This window comes from Loxodonta africana, chromosome 10 (genome assembly GCF_030014295.1).
Source record: "Loxodonta africana isolate mLoxAfr1 chromosome 10, mLoxAfr1.hap2, whole genome shotgun sequence".
NCBI lineage: Eukaryota > Metazoa > Chordata > Mammalia > Proboscidea > Elephantidae > Loxodonta > Loxodonta africana.
Window position 1 is genome coordinate 80,907,794 of NC_087351.1, and position 24,662 is coordinate 80,932,455.

General features: G+C 49.8%; 1 protein-coding gene across 2 annotated transcripts in view; it reads right to left on the minus strand.

The window, feature by feature from the left end:
• Positions 1-4,644: 4,644 nt before the first annotated feature.
• The window catches only part of ACTN1 (actinin alpha 1), a 103,053-nt gene continuing 83,035 nt past the window's right edge, over positions 4,645-24,662 (minus strand). The window contains exons 9-21 of one of the 2 annotated variants that reach the window (XM_003408728.3): positions 20,875-20,967; positions 20,181-20,411; positions 18,629-18,776; positions 15,459-15,609; positions 14,750-14,858; positions 14,159-14,299; positions 13,098-13,280; positions 12,006-12,140; positions 10,630-10,809; positions 9,708-9,854; positions 8,119-8,184; positions 6,805-6,963; positions 4,645-5,557 (exon numbers count right to left, since the gene is read on the minus strand). In XM_003408728.3, coding sequence (XP_003408776.1) covers positions 5,399-5,557; positions 6,805-6,963; positions 8,119-8,184; positions 9,708-9,854; positions 10,630-10,809; positions 12,006-12,140; positions 13,098-13,280; positions 14,159-14,299; positions 14,750-14,858; positions 15,459-15,609; positions 18,629-18,776; positions 20,181-20,411; positions 20,875-20,967 — 1,902 coding nt within the window. In that variant the 3' untranslated portion in view covers positions 4,645-5,398. Of the gene's footprint in view, positions 5,558-6,804; positions 6,964-8,118; positions 8,185-8,668; positions 8,750-9,707; positions 9,855-10,629; positions 10,810-12,005; positions 12,141-13,097; positions 13,281-14,158; positions 14,300-14,749; positions 14,859-15,458; positions 15,610-18,628; positions 18,777-20,180; positions 20,412-20,874; positions 20,968-24,662 lie in introns of both variants that reach the window. The other variant, XM_003408729.4, reaches the window with a different exon arrangement.

Genomic DNA, 24,662 nt, shown 5'->3' on the forward strand with positions numbered 1-24,662 from the left:
ATAATCTTTGATCTTCATCAGTAAGAGCTTCAAGTCCTCTTTACTTTCAGCAAGCAAGGTTGTGTCACCTGTATATCACATGATTCGTTATGATCCACACATTTGAATGCCTTTGCATAGTCAATAAAACACAGGTAAACATCTTTCTGCTTTTCTCTGCTTTCAGCCAAGATCCATCTGACATCAGCAATAATATCCCTCTTCTGAATCAGGACTGAATTTCTGAAAGCTCCCTGTCAGTGTACTGCTACGACCATTTTTGAATCATCTTCAGTAAAATTTACTTGTGTGTGATTATTAATGATATTGTTTGATAATTCCTACACTCTTTTGGATCACTTCTCTTTGGAATAGGCACAATATGGATTTCTTCCAGTCAGTTGGCCAGGTAGCCGTCTTCCAAATTTCTTGGCATAGACAAGTTAGCACCTCCATTGCTGCATCCCTTTGTTTAAACTTCTCAATTGGTATTCCGTTGATTCCTGAAGCCTTGTTTCCTGCCAGTGTCTACAGTGCAACTTGGACTTCTTCCTTCAGTACCATCGGTTCTAGATCATATGCTACCTCCTGAAATGGCTGAAACATCAACCAGTTCTTTCTGGTACAGTGATTCTTTGTATTCCTCCCTTCTTTTTTTTATGCTTCCTGAGTCATTTTACTTACAGAATCCTTCAACATTGCAAAGCTGGAGGCTTGATTTTGTTCTTTAGTTCTTCCAGCTTGAGAAATGTTGAATGTGTTCCTCCCCTTTTGGTTTCTAACTTCAGATCTTTGCACATTTCATTGAAACACTTTACTTTGTCTTCTCGAGCCATCCTTTGAAATCTTCTGTTCATCAAGTTTCAGTCTCTTCTGACTATATTTTTGCGTTTTCTTTCTTTCCAGGCTTTTTCATGACCTTTTGCTTTCTATCATATACAATGTCATGCCACAATTCATCTGGTCTTCAGTTATTGGTGTTCAGTGCATGAAAACTATATCTTCAAATTTGGGTGGCATATACTCAAGGTTGTACTTTGGTTCTCAAAGACTTGTATTAATTTTCTTCAACTTCAACTTGAACTTGTATATGAGCCATTGACAGTCTGCTCTTCAGTCAGCCGCTGGCCTTGTTCTGACTGATATATCGAGCTTTTCCATCATCTCTTTCCACAAATGCAGTTGATTCAATTCCTGTGTATAGTTGCCGTTTATGTTGCTGAAAAAAGGTATTTGCAATGAATAAGTCATTGGTCTTGCGAAAGTCTCCCATGCGATCTCCAACATCATTTCCATCACCAATGCCATTTTCCAACTGGTGATCCTTCGTTTCCAACTTTCACCTTCCAATCACCAGGAATTATCAATGCATCTTGACTGCATATTTGGTACATTTCAGGCTGCAAAAGTTGGCAAAAATGTTCAATTTTCTCAACTTTGGCATTAGTAGCTGGCCCGTAAATTTGAATAAGTCACATTAACTGGTCTTCCTTGTAGGCCTATGGATATTATCCTATCACTGTACTTCAGGATACACCTTGAAATGTTCATTTTGACGATGAACGTGACACCATTCCTCTTCAATTTGTCATTCCCAGCAGAGTAGACCATATGATTGTCTGATTCAAAATAGCCAATACCAGTCCATTTCAGCTCACTAATGCCTAGGATATCGATGTTTATGTGTTCCGCTTCATTTTTGACAACTTCCAATTTTCCTAGATTCATACTTCATACGTTCCACGTCCCAATTATTAATGGATGTTTGTAGCTGTTTCTTCTCACTTTGAGTGGTGCCACATCACCAAATGTTCTCGAAAGCTTGACTCCATCTACGTCATTGGGGTCAACTCTACTTTAAGGAGTCCACTCTTCCCCAGTTGCCTTTTAAATGCCTTCCAACCTGAGGGGCTCATCTTCCGGCACTATGTCAGTGTTTTGCTGCTATTCATAAGGCTTTTCACTGGTTAATTCTTTTCAGAAGTAGACCACTAGGTCCTTCTTCCTAGTCTTAGTCTTGAGGCTCCGCTGAAACCTGTCCACCATGTTTAACCCTGCTGGTATTTGAAATACCGGTGGCATAGCCTCCAGCATCACAGCAACATGCAAGCCACCACAGCACAAGACGTTGACAGAGGAGTGGTGGATTAAGTTTGCAGACAGAGTTAACTGCGGAAATTTAATTTTTTTAATGTATGAATGATTAAATACTAAAGGACAAGCAAAAGTGTCGTTCTTAGGGAAAAAATGAATTATCAACACAATGTGTACAACGACCTTAAAAGCTTAAAAAAGAATTAAGTTCTTAAAATTTTACCTTTTTAACAGATTGAAAGTTTAAGTAACTATAGTCATTTGCATACACACAATCAACTTGAACACTGAGAAACTCAAATGACTAAGAGTATTTCTCTGAAGTCTGTGGAGCTAACTGGGTGGGCGCCATTTTTTTTTTTTTTTTTTACACATTTAAAAAAAGGAAGCGTGCACAGATGAGGTTGATTGATAATACCTCTGGAAAATGAACCATGTTGTAGTGCTTACACGCTGTTTAAGAAACTTCCTTGTTGGCATAATTTCCTCTCCTCCTCAACTTCTCAACCACTTTGCCCTTGGTTACACTTGCATGTAAATAGCTAAAACAATGGAAACCCTGGTGGTATAGTGGTTAAGAGCTATGGCTGCTAACCAAAAGTTCCGCAGTTTGAATCCACCAGGCACTCCTTGGAAACTCTGTGGGGCAGTTCTACTCTGTCCTACAGGGTCACTGAGTTGGAATCAACTTGATGGCAATGGGTTTGGTTCTGATTTTTTCCGTATCAATCTCTCTCAAAAGACTTTTTTTTCTCCAAACGAAATGTCTCACATATTTATCACTGAACCAACCTATTAATGTGATAGCATAAAAACAAAGGAAAAAACTAGCATTTTCCCAAAGCAACATGTTCCGTTGTACACATAGTGGTGACATTTTCAGCCAGTGAACTTGATAGAGTATAAACCTGTGTGCCATCACATGTTCGACTCCTTATAGACCCCACTTGGTTTTTCTCCAATGTCTCCTCTTGTACCTGATTTTATTGCCAGTTTTCATTCAAATTCATTGGAGACTGGGATGATTCTACTTTCGTTTCTTGGCCAGGAATCTCTTGATCCTGAAAATCTTGTGAGAAAACATGGCGATTATGGAAGTTGGCCACACACACCGTGGTGGACAAAGACCTCTCTCAAAAGATTTTGACTCTCTGGGAAGCAGGCTCCGGCCTTGCTCCACCGAGCTTTAGCCACAGCAGGCCCAAGTCGAGCACTTACTGAACTTTTTACCAGGCAGTAGTAAAACCTATAGGAATGTTTCCAAAGCAAATGCCAACCTCTTTCTTCATGCCCTTTTTCCCCAGCAGTCCACCTCCCTAGACCCTCTTTCCCAGGGCACCAGGTGTTATAGAGATTCACTGAACTAATCCCTACATAAGACCTCACACTGAAGACTGTCACCTTTGGCTCCAGCTCAGTAGGTTCTCGTTTAGTCTTAGCCCCCTTCATTGAGGGAGATGTATCATGTCAAAGATTCTCCTGTATTTAGGAGATCCCCCATCTGAATTTCTTAAAACTTAAATTAATATTGACGAGCGCTAACGTTTCCATGTACCAATGTTTTATGAGCTCTATTTTTTATGTGTTATAGCACTGACTTCACAATACAACTATTAGCAACATTTAATAAATAAGGAAACGGCAATGCACAGAGTTTACCTATCTTGGCAACGGCAGTCATGGATGTGAACTCTGGCAGTCTGTCTCTAGACCCGATTCCTCACAACTGCTAAACCAAGTTGTTTAACTCCTAGGCACAGCCATGACTTGAACACAGATCTATGGTTTCGGTTGCTAAATTGCATTTCTGCAGCCCACAGAGCTGTTAATAAATCTTCATTGTCTCATACTCTGAGTAAAAGACATGCTCAGGGAGGAGGAACTGTTAAGGAAAAAGAATGGGAGAAGTTTGTGCTTCTTCTGGAGCCCTGGGTGGTGCAATGGTTAACACACTTGGCTGCTAGTTGAAAGGCTGGAGGTTCATGTCCACTCAGAGGTGCCTCAGGAGAAAGGCCTGGCAATGTACTTCTGAAAAACCAGCCACTGAAAACCCTACAGAGCAGTTTTATTCTGACACGTGGGTTGCTGTGAGTACAAATCGACTCAACAGCAACTGGTGAGTCTTCTTTTAACAAGATCACTGGGGATCCTGCTAAAATGCAGGTTCTGATCTGGTAAGTTTGTGCTACAGCCTGAGTCTGCGTTTCCAGCAAGCCTTCAGGTGATGGTGGACAGCTACTGTCTGTGGGACCACATCTGGAGCAGCAAGGAGCAAGACAACTCTTACTGAGGCAACTGACTCTGTCCCCCGAGACAAAAAAAATGGGGGAGGCATGGAGATGTCACAGAGCTACTTGCAGTTGTGGGGTTCATGATCAAGGAACCCCTTACACATCCATGACCTTACTGTCAATTCACAGGAGCCCCGGGAGGAAACCCTTTCCTTTTTAAAATGAAGAAACTGAAATGTAAACTTGACTGTGCCAAGGTCAAACATATATTAAGGGTGGGAAAAGGTGCACCACACCAACCTTGACTCTGGAAAACAGTAAGCAAGGAGCAAGCCAGGAGTTGTCACAGGAAGTTGTTGTTTTAATATTGTTTGTGCCAAGCAATATCAAAGTTGCCCATACTCTCCAACTTTGTCCTCATTTTTTAATATGTAATATTAATTTTTTAAAAAAATGTGTGCACTGATTAAGAGGTTAATCATACTTCTGGACTTAAAAATGAAAAGACAAGCCACATAAATTCTCTTCCTTAAAAAACAGCCATTTCAAAAGATTTTCTTTAATATCATAAAATATTTTCATGGACAAGTGAGCTAGCAAACACACATGCACCAATGTGCCTTCTGACAAGATCATCCCCCACTCCCACCCCCCACTCCCACACCAAGGTGGACACGAGATTGGAGAAATGAATACAGCAGATGGAACAGATGGAAAAAAAAAAGTCAATAAAAGGATGGAACGTAACATTGTGCTTAGTTATTTTCCTATGTCACAACAAAACATTTCGGTGCAAATAGTTAATTTTTCCTCTTTTCCACTTAAGTCTGGTGGAGAAAAAAATACTTTTTCTATAATAAAATATGTGGCTTTTTAACTTTTTTTAACGTAACTTTTTTTTTTTTCTTTTTTGCAGAAAATAATTTTGTAAACTGTCACTTCGCGGGCAGGAAGGCTTGATGCCACGTGGGTCCCAGCTCGCCCCTTTCAGAGCTGAGAGCAGAATCGAACCCAGGCGGGAGGGGGGAAGCGGAGGCACAGGGAGGGGTGCGCGCGGCGTAGGGGGTGAGGGCGGCCGGCCCGGAAGGGGTGGGTTAGAGGTCACTCTCGCCGTACAGCGCCGTGGAGAAGGACATGTAGTCCAGAGCACCTGGCACGGCGTCTGGGCCGGTGTACGGGGCCATTCGCGCTATGCAGTACTCGGCCTGGTCCGGCGGCAGCTCGCGGCGCAGTTCATCCACAGTGATGTAGTTCTGCGGAGAGAGCACGATCAGGGTGGCCGTGAAAAGCAGAGCGGCCGCAACCCTTACTTATGACACCTGGTCCCCGCTTTGGCCCGGTCCTTGTACGTTAGAAGGTCCAGCCCCTACTCCTTGGAAACCCTGTGGGGCAGTTCTGTAGTCGGAATCGACTTGATGGCAACAGGTCCTTGTACACTTGTACATCTGGAAGTTTTTTCTTTTTTTGCTTATATACATATATTTTTAATCACTGCATTTTTTTTTTTTTTCCACGTCAATACCTACTTCAGCCTCTCTCCAAGCTAATTTGATGGGGCGGCATAGTAGTTTAAAGAGCTACAGCTGCTAACCAAAAGGTCGGCAGTTCTAATCCACCAGGGGCTCCTGGCAGTTCTGCCCTGTCCTATAGGGTTCCACTATGAGTTGTGCTTGACGGCAACGGGTTTGGGGTTTTTGTTTTAACTACACCTCTAATCTCTCGTGTTATCACGTACTAGTCTGTAGTAACCACGGGCTGTAACTGGCACTCCTCGGATGAAACTACTGATTTCTGTCCTCAATTTCCCCTGGATGCTCCTTGAGCCTTTTCTGTATTAGAGGGATCCTGTGGCTCCTACAGATCCCTTCAATCCCTCGGCTAGAGAGGGTGGTGGTTTTGAGTGACATCCAGGTCCACCAATGGTAATCTCAGATGGTCAAGTCCTGAACTGGGCCTCTGGCTTCCATAGAGACAGCTCCTCTGCACCCCTCTCACATTTCCACTGACAGGTGGGGCATTGCACGCGGTACTTGGGAGATTTGGAAATTCAAAGTTGGCTGCCGCTCAGGGTAGAAAAATGAGACATACTTCCCATATTCCTCATCCTGCTCCTCACCTACACTCCGTGCCTGAGCCCTAGGTTGAGGTAAGGGTGAAGTCTGAGGGGTTCCCCCATGGCCGCTCCATCCTCCATCTCTCAACCATATACCCCGGCCTGCTCTACCTCCCTCCACCACCCGTCATTTCATCACTAGATACTTGAAGGAGTCCCTCATTGACATGCAGTGCCCCTGGCAAGGGACATGCTTGAGCTAATATTGTGTCCTAACAGCCTAGCTGGGCCCAAAGCGTTAAAGAAATAGGTAGAGGTGGGCAGCAGTGAGGTGCCCAACAGGACCCAGGAAGAAGAGGGGGTTGGGGTGCTCTTGTCCCAGCTTCATCCTCTCCCCTCCAGGTCAGGATCCAGCTAGTGCCTGCCACCCCAGCATAGCAAACCCACCTTGTCCCCGGCCAGGATCTTGAAGGAAGCCATGACCTGGTCTGCTGTGTCTGTGTCAGCCGTCTCGCGGGACATAAAGTCGATGAAGGCCTGGAATGTCACTACCCCCAGACGGTTGGGATCCACGATGCTCATGATGCGGGCAAACTCTGCCTCTCCCTGGAGGGAACAGCCAGCCCCAGGCCTGTCAGCCTTTTGGCTATGGCCTGCTGGGAATATCTCATATGGGCCTGAAGTCCCTGGAGGCTCAGAGTAGCCTGTGGCTGGAATAGGAGGGCACAGCATGGCCCAACTAAACCACACTGTCCTGAGGGTGAGTACATACAACACCCAGCTCAGGGCTTCCCATGCCTGCGTTCTCCTTGGAGCAATGATGATGCTGGTAATAGTAATAATATATTTTAATTCACTTTATCCTCACAACTATATGAGGTAGCTATCTTATTATTTCCACTTTATAGATGAGAAATCTGAGGCCCAGAGAGGTTAAGTAACTTGCCAAAGCCATATGGCCAGTAAAGATTGAGCTAATTCTTAGACTTGGGCAGACTCCACACTTTCACCACTGCACTGATTTTCTATGTGCCAGGCATGCGACTCAGCACTTTATGTAACTTTCTTTGTTCACCCTTGCAACAGTCTTACGGGGCTCCCCTCACCTCATTGGAAGCCACAAGCTGGTGATGGAGCCGTTGGGATTTACTCCAGATTGACGTCTATCACCTGTGTCCTTGACCCTGTGCCAGGCAGCCTGTAGGCTCTGACTTTACCCCATGGCCCAGGAGTCAACCGACTTCCCAGCTAAGCCCTGCTCTGCGCAGAAGCCTTGGCCTGCACAAGGGGAGGGCAGACTGAGAAGGCTGGGGTGGTGTCTGGGGCTGGGGCACTGGCAGAGGGGCAGCCGGCCTGGCCGGGGCCATCACCAGGATGGAGGCAGAAATTTCTGTGCCTCATGTGAGATGAAACAGCCAATCCCAAACCCAGAATATCCAAAACACCAGTCCTTCCCACCAGCCTAAGGGCCAGCCCATGTATCCACAGTGTGAGTGAAAAGCCTTAGTCTCCACAGTACCAGAAGACAAACCAGCACAGAGGCTGAGGCAGGAAGCCAGGGACACATAGAGGCCCCCTGGCCAGGCCCAGCCTTCAGGGTACCGCTTCTCCAAGGACTGGAAACTTGAGGCTCCTCTGGGAGGGCAGCCCCTTGCCTGAGGGCCTCCAGCCTGCCCTGGCCAGGACTTGACCTCTCCAGCCAGCTGGCAGCCCCTTATTGGGGGGGCCGAGGCCAGCAGGCAGAGGCGGGGTTTACATTACCATGTTGTAACCCATGGAGATAAGGCAGGCGCGGAAATCATCCGTGTCCATCATGCCTGTCTTCTTCTGTGGGGACAGTGGCACCAAGACACAAGGAGGGTCAGAAAGGCAGGAAGAGAAAGGGCCGGCCCAGGAAGACAGGGCAGACAGCCAGGGGGAGGACAGGGTGATGGTTTGGGTACCAGGAAGGGGAAAGGAACAGAGAGTGAATAGATGCAAATACGTATCCAGGGAAACGTCCACAGGAAGGAGGAGGACAAAGATGCAAAAGTCCGTCCACAGGATGGAGAGCGACGAGGCGAGAGGAACGTGGGCCCCAAGGATGTTCCCACGAGAGACACCGAGGGCAGAGGTCGGAGGTCAGAGTAAGTAGTAAGAGGAGGAGCCCGACGGGGCAGGCAGGGACAGCAGGAGAGGACGAGGCCCCGTGGCCCACAGGAAAGGGGGGACAGGGAGATCCAGACAGAGAGAGAAGAGAAAAAGGAGAGACACAAGTTACTTCTCGCCCCAGATGCCTCCCCTGAGCGTGCTCCATGCAGGAGTCGAGTACCTGGGGGTCGTTGCCAATATCATAACCCAAGCTGATGAGGCAGGCTTTGAACTCCTCGGGACCCAGCGTGCCGGAGTGATCCTGGGGCGGCGGTGCGCCAGGCAGCGAGCCATGCGGTGCCAGGGAGGTGGAGCCGTGAGGGGTGGGGGAGGGCCATGCCCCAAGCGGAGGGGGCGTGTGTGGGGGACACACAAAGTCATGCGGATGGACAGGGTGAGGGTGGAGGGGTGGGGGAGGAGGGGAAATAAAAGTGCACACGTTAGACACATGGAGGAGGTTCCAGAGAGGGGCTCTTGCCCTGGTACGTGAAGCCCTGCTCCAAGAGCGGGGCCAGAGGGGAACACGGGAGCCATGACGGTGATAAGCTCCCCGAGAAGTGCCCCAGCCCACCCCTAGGCCTGACCCTGGGTTCCCTGGGGGCTTCATAACCTTCCTCCCACCACCCCAGGTGCCTGGAGGGCAGTGAAGCAGGCAGAGTGGTGGACAGCCCCCCTGACCCCATGCTCCCAATCCTCCTGGCTGCCCCCACTCCCCAGGACCCAGGAGGGAACAGCCCACTTAAAGCCCGGCCTGTCTCAGCTGGGATGAGAACCCAGGACAGATATCCCTAGTGCAGAGGATCCAAAAGGGAGCCTCCTACTCCTCTGGCGACTTACACAGCCCCTGAGGGCGAGGCTGGGATAAGCCTCACAGCCAGTGGGCAGTAGGCCTTTACTTCAGGCTGTTAGTGAACTGCCCAGGGTTGATTGCTCATGGTAGAAGAGCAAGGGTCAAGGGCCCAGGGCCTCTCTCCACTGTGATATGAGCAGTACTCTGGGAAAGCTTATGAGACCACAGGGTGGACGGGCTTTCCATGGACAGCCTCACACGCCTGCAGTGAGCCACAGCAGGTTGGGGGGGGCCCCTCCCTCCTCCTCTTCTCTTGCCCCAGCATGTCAGCCCAAGCCCTGGGCACCATCCCTCCAGGGGGCAGTGCCCTCCAGGGCCCTGGGGCAAGGGCTGGGTGGCTCTAAGCAAGTGTGGGGGGTAGGACTCTCACCCGGTCAAAGTGGTTAAAGGAGGCCCGGAACTCATTCATCTGCTCCTGGCTGATGCCCTTGGCGTCCCGGGTCAGGATCTGGTTCTCCACCTCATTGATGGTCCTGGCGATGGTGGTGAGGAGCTGCTCCCAGCCCACACGGATGTGCTGGGGGTGGTAAGGGACGTGTTAGCAAACGCGGCCCAATCCCGGGCCCCAGCATACCCTTCCCCTGACCACAGCAATGGCCAGAGCAATTCTGCCTGGATTCAGTGTCGCTAGAGGGCAGGGGAGCCAGGACTACGACAGGCTTCTGGGAGAGAGGACCCTGGATGAAGAAGGGGGAAGTAAGGGGAAGTAAGGTGGTGAAAGCCTGTCCGGGGGAGCAAAGAGGCCAGGAATGGCAGAGGGGTTGCTCAGGAGTGGAAGTGGTTGCAGGAGAGATGAAAGGACACACACACAGACGAAAGCACACACAGAAGATTAAAGGGTGATTTCCGGAACACCCAACTCCACAACACCCACCCTGCACCCCCCCCCCCGCCCCAAACATATACACTCCTTCACGGTCAAAACAAGCAGCCACTTCAGAAAGCAGATGTCTAAGCCAGTGTTTGGAGACCATCACCATCAGAATCCCAAGGGGTACTTGTTAAAAATTTAGATTCCCGAGCCCCATCCCAGACCTAGTGAACCAAATTCTGGGGATAGACCTGGAAATCTACATTCTCACCAAGCTCCTTGGGAAATTATAAAAGGCACCGAAGATTGAAGACTCAGAGGTTGAGTGGTGAAGAGAACTGCGCAATCCCTTGACCCCAAAGTGAGAGTTTATCTTCCTACTGTAACCAGTTTCCTTAGAAGATGGGGACCCACCCAGAAGAGGAAAGCAGGAGAGCACACCAGGTTCCCGCCCTGGAGAAGCAGGGCTAGCCTCACCCACCTCCATGGTGTAGTTGGTGTGCTTGTTGTCAAAGATGAGCGCCTCCTGGATGAGCTGGTGGTCACCCTCCAGCTGGTCGATCTTTGGCTTGTAGTTGACGATGCTCTTCTCGTACTGCCGCAGGTGGCTGAGCTGATCCTCCAGGGTCCCATGCATCTCGATGGAGATCCTCCCAATCTCCTGCTCATCCGAGGAGGAAGTACCTTGTCAAACCCCTCCCCTCAACTCCATGCCCCTGGGATGGAGGCTGGGATCCCTAAGGTCATGGATTAACCCATCAGATAATTCTTGGTCCCCACCCCAGCCCTAGGGAACCCATGATTTGTAATTAGTACATCTGGAGCAGGACACATTTAGCATGGTGCTCACAAAGGGCAAGGCCATGTCTGTGACCTTGGTATGGAAAGAGCATCAGAAAGGTGTACAACAAGCAATGTCATCATGGGATGAAATACAATCTCTCAGGTAGGTATCTGTCAACCTCAAGAAGGGGATGCAAGGTTAAGGTTCAGTCAGAGAACGGAGGTGACCGCTAACCTAAATGTTCTCTCCCTTGCTTGCCATTCAAATCCCCTTCCCAGACCTCGTTTCCAACCACTGTCTACCATCTCAGAAAGCCTCTGTGTCTGCTGAGCCAGGTTCCTCACAGCTTCAACAAACCTAGGTCAGTCCAGGGGCCGTGTTCCTGCTCCTGCTGCTCTGCCTCCTGGGATGCTTGCCTTGATCCACCTAAGTCCCACCCATCTCAACAGACCAGGCCTAATCCCCATTTCTCATTCACCCATGTAAACAAGCCTTGGTGTGAAAGCATTTTCTAGCTACCCAGTTCAACCCAGCAAATATTTCCTGAGCATCTAGGCTGCACGATGTGCTAAGCAGGTGGTAGGATGGATGGTGGACACGAATGTGAACTTGACATGGTCTCTGCCCTCAAGGGGCTCAGAGGCCACACCTTTGCCCAAGTGGTGTCACTTCCCTGATCTTCTACAGCACCCCATTATCTAAACCACACAGCCGAGCACAAAATTCTAGGCTCGACCAAGCTCTGGTTCTCTTTCTGGGAAGATCATCCTCCTGGAAATTCACTGCTCAGGAGGAGCTGTATTGGAGGAAAGGGAGACCTGGTCAGTCATCCCAGGAGCTGATCTCCTGTGGGAATTTCTTGTGTGGCTCTTTAGTGGTGCCCTTGCTCCCAAATCAGGTTTCACTGCACAGGCCTCCACACCCCTCTGCGGGGTAGGAGAACAGCGGTGGGCTTAGAACCCACACTCTTCCGTTCATCCTGCTCAGGAGGAGACAAGGTAAGTCTGGCTGGCTGGGATGGCTCCTGGAAGGGGTGAGAAACCCTTAGTCTTGCCTCCCGTGACCAAACCCACCTCCATCTTGGTCTGGATCCAGGGCCCTATGACGTTGGCCTGGGCCCCAAACTGCTTGCGTAGCCTCTCGTTGTGCTGCTGGCGGGCATGCTCCTCTGTCAGGGCCTGGTCCCTCCGCGGCACCAGTTGCCGCACCTGGGGCAGAACAACATGGAACACTGGGGACGGGCTGGCCATCTGACTCATGTTTCAGAATAGAGGAAGAGGTTGGTCAGTAACGGAACTGGAGTGAAAATGCTGGCCTGTGCATTATGGATTGATTTGTATTTCCAAAAGATAAGTTCAAATCCTAACCCCCAGTACCTGTGCATGTGACCTTATTTGGAAACAGTATCTCTGCAGATATAATTAGTTAAATTAGTAAAATGGGCCCTAATCCAGTATGGCTAATATCCTTATAGTATAACCAGAATGCTCCTTAGAAGCAAGGATGGCGAGACTACATCTCACATACTTTGGATATGTTATCAGGAGGAATCAGTCCCCAGAGAAGGACATCATGCTTGGTAAATTACAGGGTCAGTGAAAAAGAGGAAGACCCTCAATGATATGGACTAACACAGTGGCTGCAACAATGGGCTGAAGCACAACAATTGCGAGGATGGCACAGGACTGACCAGTCAGTGTTTCGTTCTGTTGTACACAGGGTTGCTATGAGTCAGAACCGACTCAATAGCACCTAACAACATCCTTATGAAAGGAGAAGAGTCCAAGAGAGACAGACACAGAGGGAAGACAGCCATGTGAAAACAGAGGTATAGACTGGACTCATGATGCCACAAGCCAAGGAGTGTCTGAGACCACCAGAAGCTAGGGAAGGATTCTCCCCTAGAGCCTCCAGAGAACGTGGCCCTGCTGACACCTTGACTCTAGACTTCTTATGGCCTCCAGAACTGTGGGAGTAAATTTCTGTTGTTTAGGCCACCAGTTTGTGGTGCCTTTGTTACGGCAGCCCTAGAAAACCAATACGCACAGTGACAATGGAAAAAGTGGAATTGATGAAAATCAATGGGGAAAAAAAAAGACACAAACCTCTGTCTTTCTGAAACTTAAAATGGCTCAGCCCATGACCCACCCAGCCCTTCAACTCACGTTGTCCCATTTGCCATTGATCTCCTGAGGCGTGATGGTTGTGTAGGGGTTGGTGCCTGCCATGTTGACGTGGTAGGTCTGGACGATCTTGGACACCTCATTGTGGATGCCCAGGATGGACAGGCGCTCCTTGTCAGCATCGGGGAGGGTGGCTTTGAACTGCTCGTGGGCTGTGGTCAGTCCCTGGGCAGAGATGGGGGATGCAGGAGAGGCACACTCACTCAGAGTGACTGGTGCCACCTTTGGGCAGGATGAGCACAGGGAACCCTAGAGGTGGGTGGAAGGGCCACCGGATGCCCGAGCCCATGACAACTAGGAGACTAGCGGTATCAATCAAGGACTCTCGTGCCTGATAACCAGGTGGCAGCGCTGGCTGCAGGGAGGTGAATGCAGAGCCATCAAAGCAACAGTTTCACCCTCAGGGCTGGTGAAAGTGGCAGCAACCATTCCGGGGCGTTAGTCACCCCACAGACAAATTAGGAGCAAAGGATGCCCCAGAAGTCCACTCCCCAGGTGACCTCCCCCAACAAGGCCTCCTTAGCTCTTGGTAAAACATTTTAAATCTAATACTTTGCAGCTGTTCAAGAGAATGAGGAAGCTGTTTGTGGATATGAACTAAGCTCTAAGATAATTTCAATAAATTAGAAATCAAGGATCAGGATACAGTATATAAGCTCCTGTTTATATAAAAACGGGAGAGCATGTTAGCAAATGTATTTGCTTGAATATACAGAGAATGTCTGGTCATACTGCTTGTCTCTGGAGAGGGGGGCTGGGGGCTAGAGAGCAAATGGTAGGAAGGAGACCTTATCGTAATCCTTTTTATATTTGGGTTTTATATCATGCGCGTAATTTCCGAGTCAAAATAAATCAAATGAAAAGTTTTCAAAACTATAAGATCCTTGGGACACTATTCCTCAGTCTCCTACTCTCCAGGGTCGGGCCTGAGGAGGTGCAGTCTACAGACCATGGGCCCTGGTCCTGCTTCCCTCTTTCAGCTGGAGCCCGGGCCCCCAGGAGGCAGCTATGGGAGCCATCCGCACAGTGGGGCTGTGGCCCACCTGGATCTCCTCGATGGTGTGGACGATGAAGGTATCCTGCAGGTCCTCCATGGCGCCCTCCATCCAGTTGTTGAAGGGTGCGGCCCGCTTGGCATACTCCAAGTACAGCTGGTCAATGGTCTCCAGCAGTTTCTCTGTCCGCTGGGAGTGTCATGCAGGGTGAAGAGGGGCAGAGTTTAGCCGGGTGATATCCAGAATTCCCTACCCGGTAGCCTCAAGATCTTCTTGGCGAGCCCCAGGGGCCCAGGTCTAGAAGCACTGGACTAAGTCAGACAGAAAAAGCAGCCTCTTTCTGGAGCATGGATCCTGACCTCGCCCTGCAGAGTCTGGTTTGTAAAAGAGGGAAGTTCTCAAAGGGCTAGAGCAGGGCTATCCTCCTCTGGACCAGGAGGATAAGATATGGTGACTGCAACAGGGGGGCAGCTCCATGAGGGCAAAGTCCAAACCTGGGGCCATTGGGAATCTTCCAGTTAGACCAGGGCTGGGGAAGGTCCAGGGAATCCAATGAAGTCTCTTAACCCAAAGCAAGAAGCCAAAAAGGGTGCTTATGCTGCTGGTGGGCAGGCCTAGATCTCCCTCTAGGACCCTTACCTCCAGAGCTTCCCTCCGCTTCTGAGTCAGGGCCCCCAGATTGTCCCACTGGTCACAGATCTTTTGGCAACGGGCATTGACACTAGGTGAATCGTAATAGTCCAGCTCACTGGGGAGAGAAGAGATAAGTAAGAGTCAGATGGACCAGGTTAACTCCATGGCCTGCTCTCCCTCTCGCCAGGGTAGGGGGTGCTAGTGGTATTGGAGTGGCCCATATGCTCCCTCCATTAAGGCCTCTCTCCTCCCCAGCACCACTTTGGCTTTCAGGAGACCAGCAGGGAGGGGACCAAAGGCTAACAGTCCTCCTCTCCAAGGTATCCCTCCCAGCTATGGCTGGAGATAACACCAACCTTGACCCCAATGCCCAATGGCAGGGTACTGCCAAGGCCCTGTGAGAAGCTCAGAGCTCAGAACCAAGCCTTGGTGGTCTTCCGGTCCTGCACTATCTACAGATAAGGATCCAAGGCCTGTGATAGGGAGAGAGTAGTCCCCGGCTCATTCCTTGCCAGGAGGCGACCCTTATCTTCACTGTAGGGGACATGCTTTGTCTTCTGTACTGACTCCCTTCATGCCTGGGTACCTGGGTGGACCCACTCTCCTCACTTTTAACAGCCACACCCCCCAACTCCCACACCAGCTAAGAAAGTCGTGCCCCAGCCCCTTGCTAGGAAAACAGGAGTGACAGTGATTGAGTCAGGGGTGGGCCTACTTGAGCTCCTGCGCGATGGCGGCAATCTGCTCCACACGGTCCTGGTGGGCTGCCAGGTCGCTCTCAAAGGCCTCGTGCTTCTTGAGCAGGGCCTTGATCTCCGAAAGGGTGGCTGTCTCATAGTCCTTCTGCCGCAGCATGGCCTCTTTGCCTGGGTTCAGAGAGAGGGGCACGTGCTGAGCAGGGGCCCACCCACCCCTCAGGGCCCCAGGAGCTCCACTTCCATGACACCTCATCCCAAGGAGTTGTCCAATGGGGAATTATCTGCAGTGTGAGAAGCAGGCATGTAGCAGGAACATCCCACTATGGGGAGTAATCAGGAAAGTCACTCATCCTTGAAAGGGCATTTACAGGGTCATTAAAAGTGGTTAAGCATGAAGTATGAAGTTGTCGAGTCAATTCCAACTCATAGTGACCCTACAGGACAGAGGTGAACTGCCCCCTAGGGCTTCCTAGGCTATAATCTTTACAGGAGCAGGTGACCAGGTCTTTTCTCCCATGGAGCCACTGCTGGGTTCAAACTGCCGACCTTTTGGTTAGCAGCTGAGCACTTAATCATTGCATCACCAGGGCTCCTTTGAGTATGAAGGCTACACAGGAGTATGGGGGAACATGTAGGGCGTAACATTGATTTATAAAAGACGAGAAACACAATGATCTATGTCTTGTGGTACAACCAGGAAAAAAATAAGCCAAGCACCTCGGGAAACTCTGTCTTTAGAATTTCTCCAGCTATCGTCACTGGCTCCAGGCAGCCCTGCAGGGACCTCTCCCCGCTATTCCTCTAGGGTGGTCAGTGTGTCCATCTCATCCTGTACTCAATCTACAAGTGTCCAGCAAGTACACTGTACTCTCTCCTTGGGGTAGGGCCAGGTCTTGCATTTCTTGGCTATCTGTTTCCACATGAGGAGAGTGGAGATGAAAAGCAGCCACCCAGGACTGCTAGATGCTCCTGCCTTGTGACACAACCGGAATAGGACAGGCGCTGGCCAAGCCTTGCTCCTATCCCACCGTCTGTGTTTACACAGAGACCCTCAGCCTATTTCAGTAAGCAAAGGCTGGGCTTCTAGGCTGAGGGCTGTATCCCGATCTTTCTGCCCTCTACTTTTTTTTCTTTAAATCAGAATCACACCGTGACCTTATAATAAGTTTAGAAAAAGAAGGGAAAAAAAAAATACAGACAAGCCTACTTATCTACTCTTTTCAGTCTTTCCTTCTATGCATGCTGGCACGGTTAAACCATAGGGTAGATACAAACTACGCTTCCTGCACTTAAAACATTTAATAGCACATCATCTGAATTTCTGCTTGGGCTCTGTGGCCTTCGTATGTACCAGCCTTACGGCTGTGTGATGCCCCATCGAGTGGCTGCACTCTCACTGATTTAACCATTCGCTGCCCTACCACGGGGCGTTTCGGTCCCTTGGTTTGCACATCTGTAGTCATCTCACCACAAACTGCTTCATGCATGAATTTCCTCCATGTTTAGGGTTATTCTTCACACAATCTCGAAAACTGGAATATTCCAGTTTAGCGAGCAAGAAAATCATTAGGCATGAATAAACTAGTTGTCATTGAATCACCTCTGACTCATGGCAACCCCCCATGTTTCAGAGTAGAGCTGTGCTCCATAGGGTTTCCAATGGCTGATTTTTCAGAAGTAGGTTGCCAGACTTTTCTTCTGAGGTGCTTCTGGTTAGATTCAAACCTCCAGCCTTTCAGTAATAGCCAAGTGTGTTAACCATCTGTATTACCCAGGCAGGAGCACATACAGCTAAAGTGCTCTCCCCAAAGGTTGTGCCAATGCATGCTGCCAGCATGCCAGCCCATCTCACATCCTTGTGGGTGGCTGGTTAGTGGATGGGGCCAATCCATGCTCTGTTCCTTGGCTGTGAGCTGTTTCCCGGCCCCAGAGAGGATATGATAGAAGTATATGTGGGAGTCAGTGCAATTTCCACTTCCACTCTGCACTGCCATGCCTAGGTAAGTAACTTCATACATGTGCAATAGAGGGGCACAGCCTCATTTCACTGAGTACAAAGCCCAGCATACGTACTTATGATGGGGAGCTCAGCCCAACATCCCTTAGCCAAGTCAAGTGCACTCCTCCTATCCCTGACCAAGCCAAGCCACTCCCAAAGGCTACTCATGACCACAGGGTGTGGTCCTCCCTACTCATCTCCAGCCTAGGGTCTGAGGAACACCAAGCAGGGCAGAATGGGGGGAGTCTCAGAGCACTGAGCTGCACTGGCCAGTGGGGTCTGTCCCAAGGGCTCCAGCTGACATGGTTGGCAGGGAACTAGGAAAGAAGCAGCCCATTGTTTTCTCCGACACTGGCCCAGACACCAGGCATGGCCCAGGTGCCTCAAGGCTGAAGTAACGGGTACACAAATATGTTAAGGCAAGGGCTCCGGCTCCCTGTAATTGGAGGCCTGGAAACAGGAAGAGGGAAAAACATCAAGAGAGCTACCACTTACTGAATGCATTCCATGTGCCAGGCACTGTGCTAAGTATAAAGACACTTAAGATATTTAAAGTTCACGACAGCCCTACGAGGGCACCACTATCATCTACGTTTTACAGAAGAGGACACTGAGGCCCAGAGGTTCAGTCACTCATCCAAATTTACGCTGCTTCGAAGTAGTAGGGAGTCCCTGGGTGGTGTAAACATTTAACGCACTGGGCTGCTAACTGAAAGGCTAGAGGTTCTAGTCCACTCAGAGGCACTGAAAACTCAATGAAGCACAGTTCTACTCTGTCACACATGAGGGTTGCCATGAGTTGGAGCTGACAGGACAGCAACTGGTTTGATCTAAGTGGCAGAATCAGGATTCAAATTCCAGGCTCAGTGACTCAGGGGAGTAAGAAATAATTACTGAGACAAGAGCAAGGAATACTTAGCGTTGTACTAGGCCGAGATCTCTTCTCAGTGCTTCATACATATTAGCTCATTTCACTCTCATAACTCTATGAGGTAGACACTATTATCATCCCCACTGTGCAGATGAGAAAACCAAGACAACCAAAAGGCTAAGGAACTTGCGTAATGTTCCAGAATAAGAGATAATACAAAATAAAAAGCAAGAGAAGAGGAGTTGTGGCGGGCTACTGGGCTGAGGGAGTAAGACAGCCAGACGGCTCAGGGAGGCAGGAGGCTGGGCTGGCCTTACCATCCGTCCAGATCTCGTGGATGGAGGCCTTCTGCCGGAACTTCTCTGCCAGGTGGTCGAGCCGCTCCAGCCTCCGGATCTCGTTCAGCATCCACTCCTCATAGCCCTTCTCTGCCTGCTCCAGGCAGCCCCAGGCGTTGTTAATGTCCTGTGTGGACAGAAGGCAACAGGGTCAGGGCCTGGCTGGGGTCCCAGCCACACCTGGTCCCTGAAATCCCCACAGCTGCTCCATGCCTCCCGGGAGGAACCCTTTCCCCATCCCCGTCATGTCCACCCCAGCCCCACCCCACCTTCCAGCTCACACTGGCATTTCCCTGAGCGCCCCCACCATGCACCCTGGCACCAAGCTGCATCTGCCTGAATGAGGAGGCCCTTTTCCTAATTTGCACAGAGCACCCTCTGGCTAGCAGCAGTTCTGGCCACCTTAAAGCTAGCTACTGATTCAGCCCTGGGACCTGTGGAAGGACTGCAGTTTTCTAAACTGCATGCCCGACATCAAAGGCCTTTTTATTTCCCCTTAAGATAAATATCCCCCTGGGATCCTGCCTCCTTCCAATGCTGTTTGCACATTTTGCCCCATTCTTGTCTACTCCTGGCCTCCTATGCCCACACGTTCCCATTACTCTTCATGCTAAAGACAGAAGCTCTCGCCTGGTGAATTCACTAACTCTCTTCCCCATCTTTACAGGTTCAAAAAATTTCTCCCCAGGTCCTGAGGACCCGGTGAAGGGGGATAAATAACATAAAGGAAGACTGTTTAATAACATGGAAAGCTGGTCATAATTCACATTAGGTTAAAAGAAAAAAGCTGTTTATTATGTAAGACATACTTTAGGATTCCCTTAATTAACATTTACATAGAAAGACTAAACAAAAAAACCAAACCCAAATCCGTTGCCACTGAGTTGATTCCAACTCACGGCGACCTTATAGGACAAAGTGGAACCGCCTCAATAGGCTTCCCGAGGAGCAGCTGGTGGAGTGGAACTGCAGACCTTTTGCTAAGCAGCTGAACCACTGTACCACCAGGTTGATGCTGGATAGTAGGATAATGGATAATTTCTGTAAATTCATTTTCTACGTTTTGCCCATTTGTATCTTTGAAATATGCTACAAAAAAACTTATTGTTTAAACTAATAAAAAGATCTTTTTAAAGTGCTTAAAACTAAGTTCTATGGAAACCAAAAATTTCTTTATTGCTAGTGAACTGTGCCATTTGTGTCAAGAGGCATTTTTGTTACAAAGATGACTGGGGGCAGGGGTCTAGAAGGCAAGCCTGACCCTGAGTGGCCTGGGAAGAGTGGGGCTCGGGGCTGCCCCACATTGCTGAGCAGTCTGGGCTCAAGCCTGGGTGGAAATCTGGAAAGGGGGGAAGGGGTGAATCAACTTTCCACAGGGCTTAGGAGAAATGATTCCCAGAGTGGTGTATGTGGCTACAGGAAACCCCTCCAACCCATGATGCTGCATTTAGCCATGACCAGGAGCTGCTCAGGGATGGAGGTATCTAGGATGGGGGCCCAGTGGGCCGGGGCTCCCCCCGCTGGTGCTCACCGAGACCATCCTGCCCTCGGAAGGCATGAAAGCAGGCCGGTTGCTGAGCCGCAGCTTGGTCTGCAGCGTGTTGAAGTTGATTTCCAGCTGGCACTTCTCCTGCACCTTGGGCGGCTTGTGCAGGCGCCGGTAGTCACGGAAGTCCTCCAGCTTCTGCTGCATGGCCTGCATGGTGTTCTCAGGCACCCGGTTCTCCAGCCACGGGATGGTGCGGCGGATCCATTCCAGCAGCTGGGGAGAGCGAGAGAATGCTGCGAGGGGTCTCTCCTGGTGACAGCACACCCTTTCCCAACTACCAGCCTCAGGCCTGCCAGGTTCCAGCGTGCTCCCTCCGTGAATAACATCTCTCAAACCAACTGCTCTGCCTGAGGTAGACCTTAGTTCTGTATCTGGGTCCCTACTACTAACAGGCTGGGCATCGGTTTCCTCATCTATACAATGGATGGGGCTAACTGTTCCCTAAGGTGCTCGCCATCTGATCTTCTAGGATTCTAGAATGTGGGTCCCTGGCTCCAAAGGCAAGAGGTTGCCTTCTGGGGTGGAGCCAGGGTGAGCCCAAGCACCCTAGGATTAATTGGGCTGTGATCATGAACTATGCCCCCTCAAGGATGGGTTTGGAGGTATAGGCTCTGGGGTCCCCTTTTTTCTCAGGGCTTCGCTGGGGCCAGAGCAGAAGAACCCCAGGGGTACCCACATCACTGGCCAGCTTCTCATAATCTTCCATGAGCTGTTCGTTCTCCTGGTTGACGGCCAACACCTTGCAGATGCGGTTGGCTGCTGTCTCCGCCTGGCAACAAGACACAGAGGGTCATGATCAGGCACCCCAGCAGCAGGGCACGTGAGCACACACCTGCACTAACAAGGCTGACTCCACCCCCGCAGCTCCCCCGAGGGTAGGAGGGAGCTCCTGAGGCTCTGAATACAGAGTCTCCCTCTCTCCTCCTCACCACCCATGAGTCAGGTGAGCCTGGCTAGAGGTCATGGTGGCTGAACTGCGCCTCTGCAGAAGGCCTGAGTTTGAGGCCCAACATGCATAACGGGAAGAAACGAATCCAATGACTGATTCAAATGCCCAGGCGTGATGGAGAGGTGAGAACGTTCATGTCCAGGCTAGAGTGTCCAGTGGAGGCATGGTGGTCCCACAGCTCGGACCTCAGGGGCTAGATTTGTCAGGATCCTGAAGACGTGGAAATTCAATTCTGGAAGTCTCAGTAGTGGGGCCTTTTGGTATCCCAGCAGGGTTTTCAAGGCTCCTGGCCAAAGCCTGATGCATTTTATAGAAAACTGACAAAGCCTGGACTACACTAAGGGCAAGACCTAAGGATCAAACCCAGCACGGGCAGGAGGCCCACAAAGTCCAGCACGGGCACCTATGGGAACACTAAACACACATCGGGCCAAAGGCTGGGCAAGCAGATACCCGAACAGCAAGAGGAATGAAAGGATCAGAATGGCAACTGGATGCAACACAACAGAAACCCCAGCAGAACACTCTGGGACTCCAGAGAACGGTGACTCTGCAGAGGACAAAGGTCCCAAAGATGGGACCTCGCAGTTGGTTGATGAACGAGACAAAAAGGGTTTAATTGCAGCAAGAGGAATGGAGGCTTCTCATAAGAAAGAACCTCCTGGGAGCAAAGGTGCTTAGACTTGGGAAGGAAGTAGTGATCTTTCATGAAGAACTTTTGAAATAGGAAAGAACTTTTGAAATAGGAAAAATCATGTGCTTTTGAGTGATTACACTGGGATTCTCTTAAAGGCCCTTTCAAGTGCAAAGTTAAGAGGCTGTGTCTCCTAGGGTGAGGGGTCAGAGTGGGTTGGGATTCCACAAGAAGAACTGTAAGTGATCCAAGGATCCTCTGAAGTGGGGAGGCACATCCTTAGACCTTTATCCCTTGCCCCCAACTCAATGCTGTCCTACAGAAGCCACGGCCACTCCTCACACAGGACTCCTGGTTGTCATGCTTCCTGAGAACCGAGTAGCCACAGGGAATTCCAAGAGGCAATGCAGAGGGAAATTCCTCCCCTGGAGCCTGTCCCAGAGGACAAGGGGCCCCAGACAGCAAGCAGGGTGGTGGGCACCAGTCCTCTGTGCCCGCACAAGGTAGCTGGGGGTGACCCTTGGAGGTTATGGCCGGGGCCAGGGAGGAGGCCAATGTGTTCTCCTCTCTGTGCTGACATGTAGGTAAGGATGCAGGGTGCCAAATGTGCTTAACAAGTGGCCAAGAATCCTAGGTAGCCACTCACTGCAGGCAAGAAGCGGCTGCTGCGATAATTTTAAAATAAAAGGTCACCTTAACCTTGTTATCCTCGTGATTCATCTTGATCTCCTGGGCTCCGTGGCCATAAAATTTAATCTTTGACAATTTATCAAATTGGTGGACTGAGTCAGGTTTGAGTTCTTAGGGCTTTAGGAGATGTGCCCTGGGGGCTTTATCCATTCCTCAGACCCTGCAGACTGCTCCAGGGTCAAAAAACAAAACCAAACACACTGCTGTGGAGCGGATTCCAAATCATGCTGACCCCTTATGTTACAGAGTAGAACTGCTCCATAGGGTTTTCTGGACTATAATCTTAATGGAGGCAGCACACCAGGCCTTTCTTCCGCAGCACTGTCGGACGCGTTCGAACCACCAGCCTTTAGGTTGGCAATCAAGTAAACCGTTTGCACCGCCCAGGTCTAAAGGAGGTTCCTTTCAGATGAAGCTTGGGGAAATTCCAGAGTGGGCCTCCTGGGGACTTTTTACAAAGACCCAGTCTCTCTGCCAAGCCCCTGTCTCAGCCTGCCCCCTCCCAGATTCCCCTCATCAGAAGGAGAAACTGACCGAAAACACTGGTCATTATCACCAGGAAATCCACGTTTGGAAATAAAGCATAAGCATCAGGGAGCAGGGGTTCTTTCTCTAGAAAAGGCGACTGGCCTGCTCTGAAAGCTCGGTTGGTGAGACAGCCCAGCTCCTCTGAGACCTTTAGGAAGCAGAGTTCCTAGAATCCAGGTTACATTTTCTAAAAAATGACAGGTAGGATCCTCAGAACATGACTCCTCCCTTACTCTCACTACCCAACTTCCTCCCCCAGGCTAAGTAACCTCTGCTGAAACTAGGTGATGGTCAGTCAAACCCACTTCCACACTGGTGCCTTTGTCAAGAAGGGTCAGTCACCCACCAACCTCAGCCTGACGTAAAATGAGAGCAGCTCAGGATGTCCTCTAAGATGTCACCCCTGGAGTGGGAGGGAACAAGACCTCTCGATGGAGGAGCTGAGCCTACCCTAGTATTCCCTATTTTCTGGGTTTTGAACCTGTTTTTCCCCCACAGCTACAAGAACCCCATGCACTAAGTGGGGTTTAGGATACAGCAAGCCAGTACCCCCGAGTACAGAAAGAGACAATAGAGACTGCTTTAGTTCAGAAGCGAGATTTGTTCTAGAGATACAAGGGCTCAAACCCCAGGAGAAACTCAGAAATTGAAGTGACTTTAGAAGAAAAGCCCTAAAACCCTCAGAGGGTCCTGCCTTCAGGCTATTCCTGTAAGAGGTGATGGCTGCTCACAAGCCAAGCCAAGCAGAATCAGAGCATGCAGACCTTTCTGATAACCACGGAGTTCGCGTGAGCTAAGGTAACATGAGCGATGGATCACCAGTGGGCTGAGAAAAGATTCCTCAGGAACAAGGCAAAATGATGGCTTTCAAGTACGAAAGCAAAAGACTTCTAGAAATTTGTGCTAACTTTCCCTTTGTTTGTATTTTCATGCTTTGTATGACCGACTTTAACTTTACCGTTATAAGTAGGTTTGGTTTCAAGTTTAAGAAGTTATGGGCTATTATCTCTGGAGTACTTACCTATTCCAAACAAAACCCAAGCCAAACTGTTACCCTAATAACCAAAACCAAATCAAACCCACTGTCACTGAGTTGATTCTGACTCATAGAGACCCTACAGGACAGAGCAAACTGCCCTATAGGGTTTCCAAGGAGCAGCTGGTGATTTTCAGCTGCCAACCTTTTGGTTAGCAGCCATAGCTCTCAACCAATGCGCCATCAGGGATACCCCAGTAGTCAGTGTCAATTTATCTGGTACTGGTATAGTCTAGAGAGGACCATACCCAGTTGAAGGGATATCAATCTTCTAAATGTGGCTAAATGCCACCCACCGCCCACAGATTCACATGAATGCCATGAAGAGCTCCATGGAGGCATTTTTAGTCAAAATTTCCCCAAATCTAGCTAGAATTGGCAAAGTCCTTCCTCCCACAGCTACCCATTGCCTAGTCCTCTGCTCATCCTAAATCAACAACCAGCCCTGGGTTCCTGAAAATGAGGCCCCCAGATCAGCAGGGGTCTCAGACCAAAGATCAACTGGGTCCCAAGGATGGGTGTGGGCAGGGCTGGGTACCCAGACAAAGAGGAACTGACTCCCAGAACAGCTCAGCCCCTCTCTCCAGTGATTTCCCTCCACTACTCCCTGGACATATGTCCTATAGG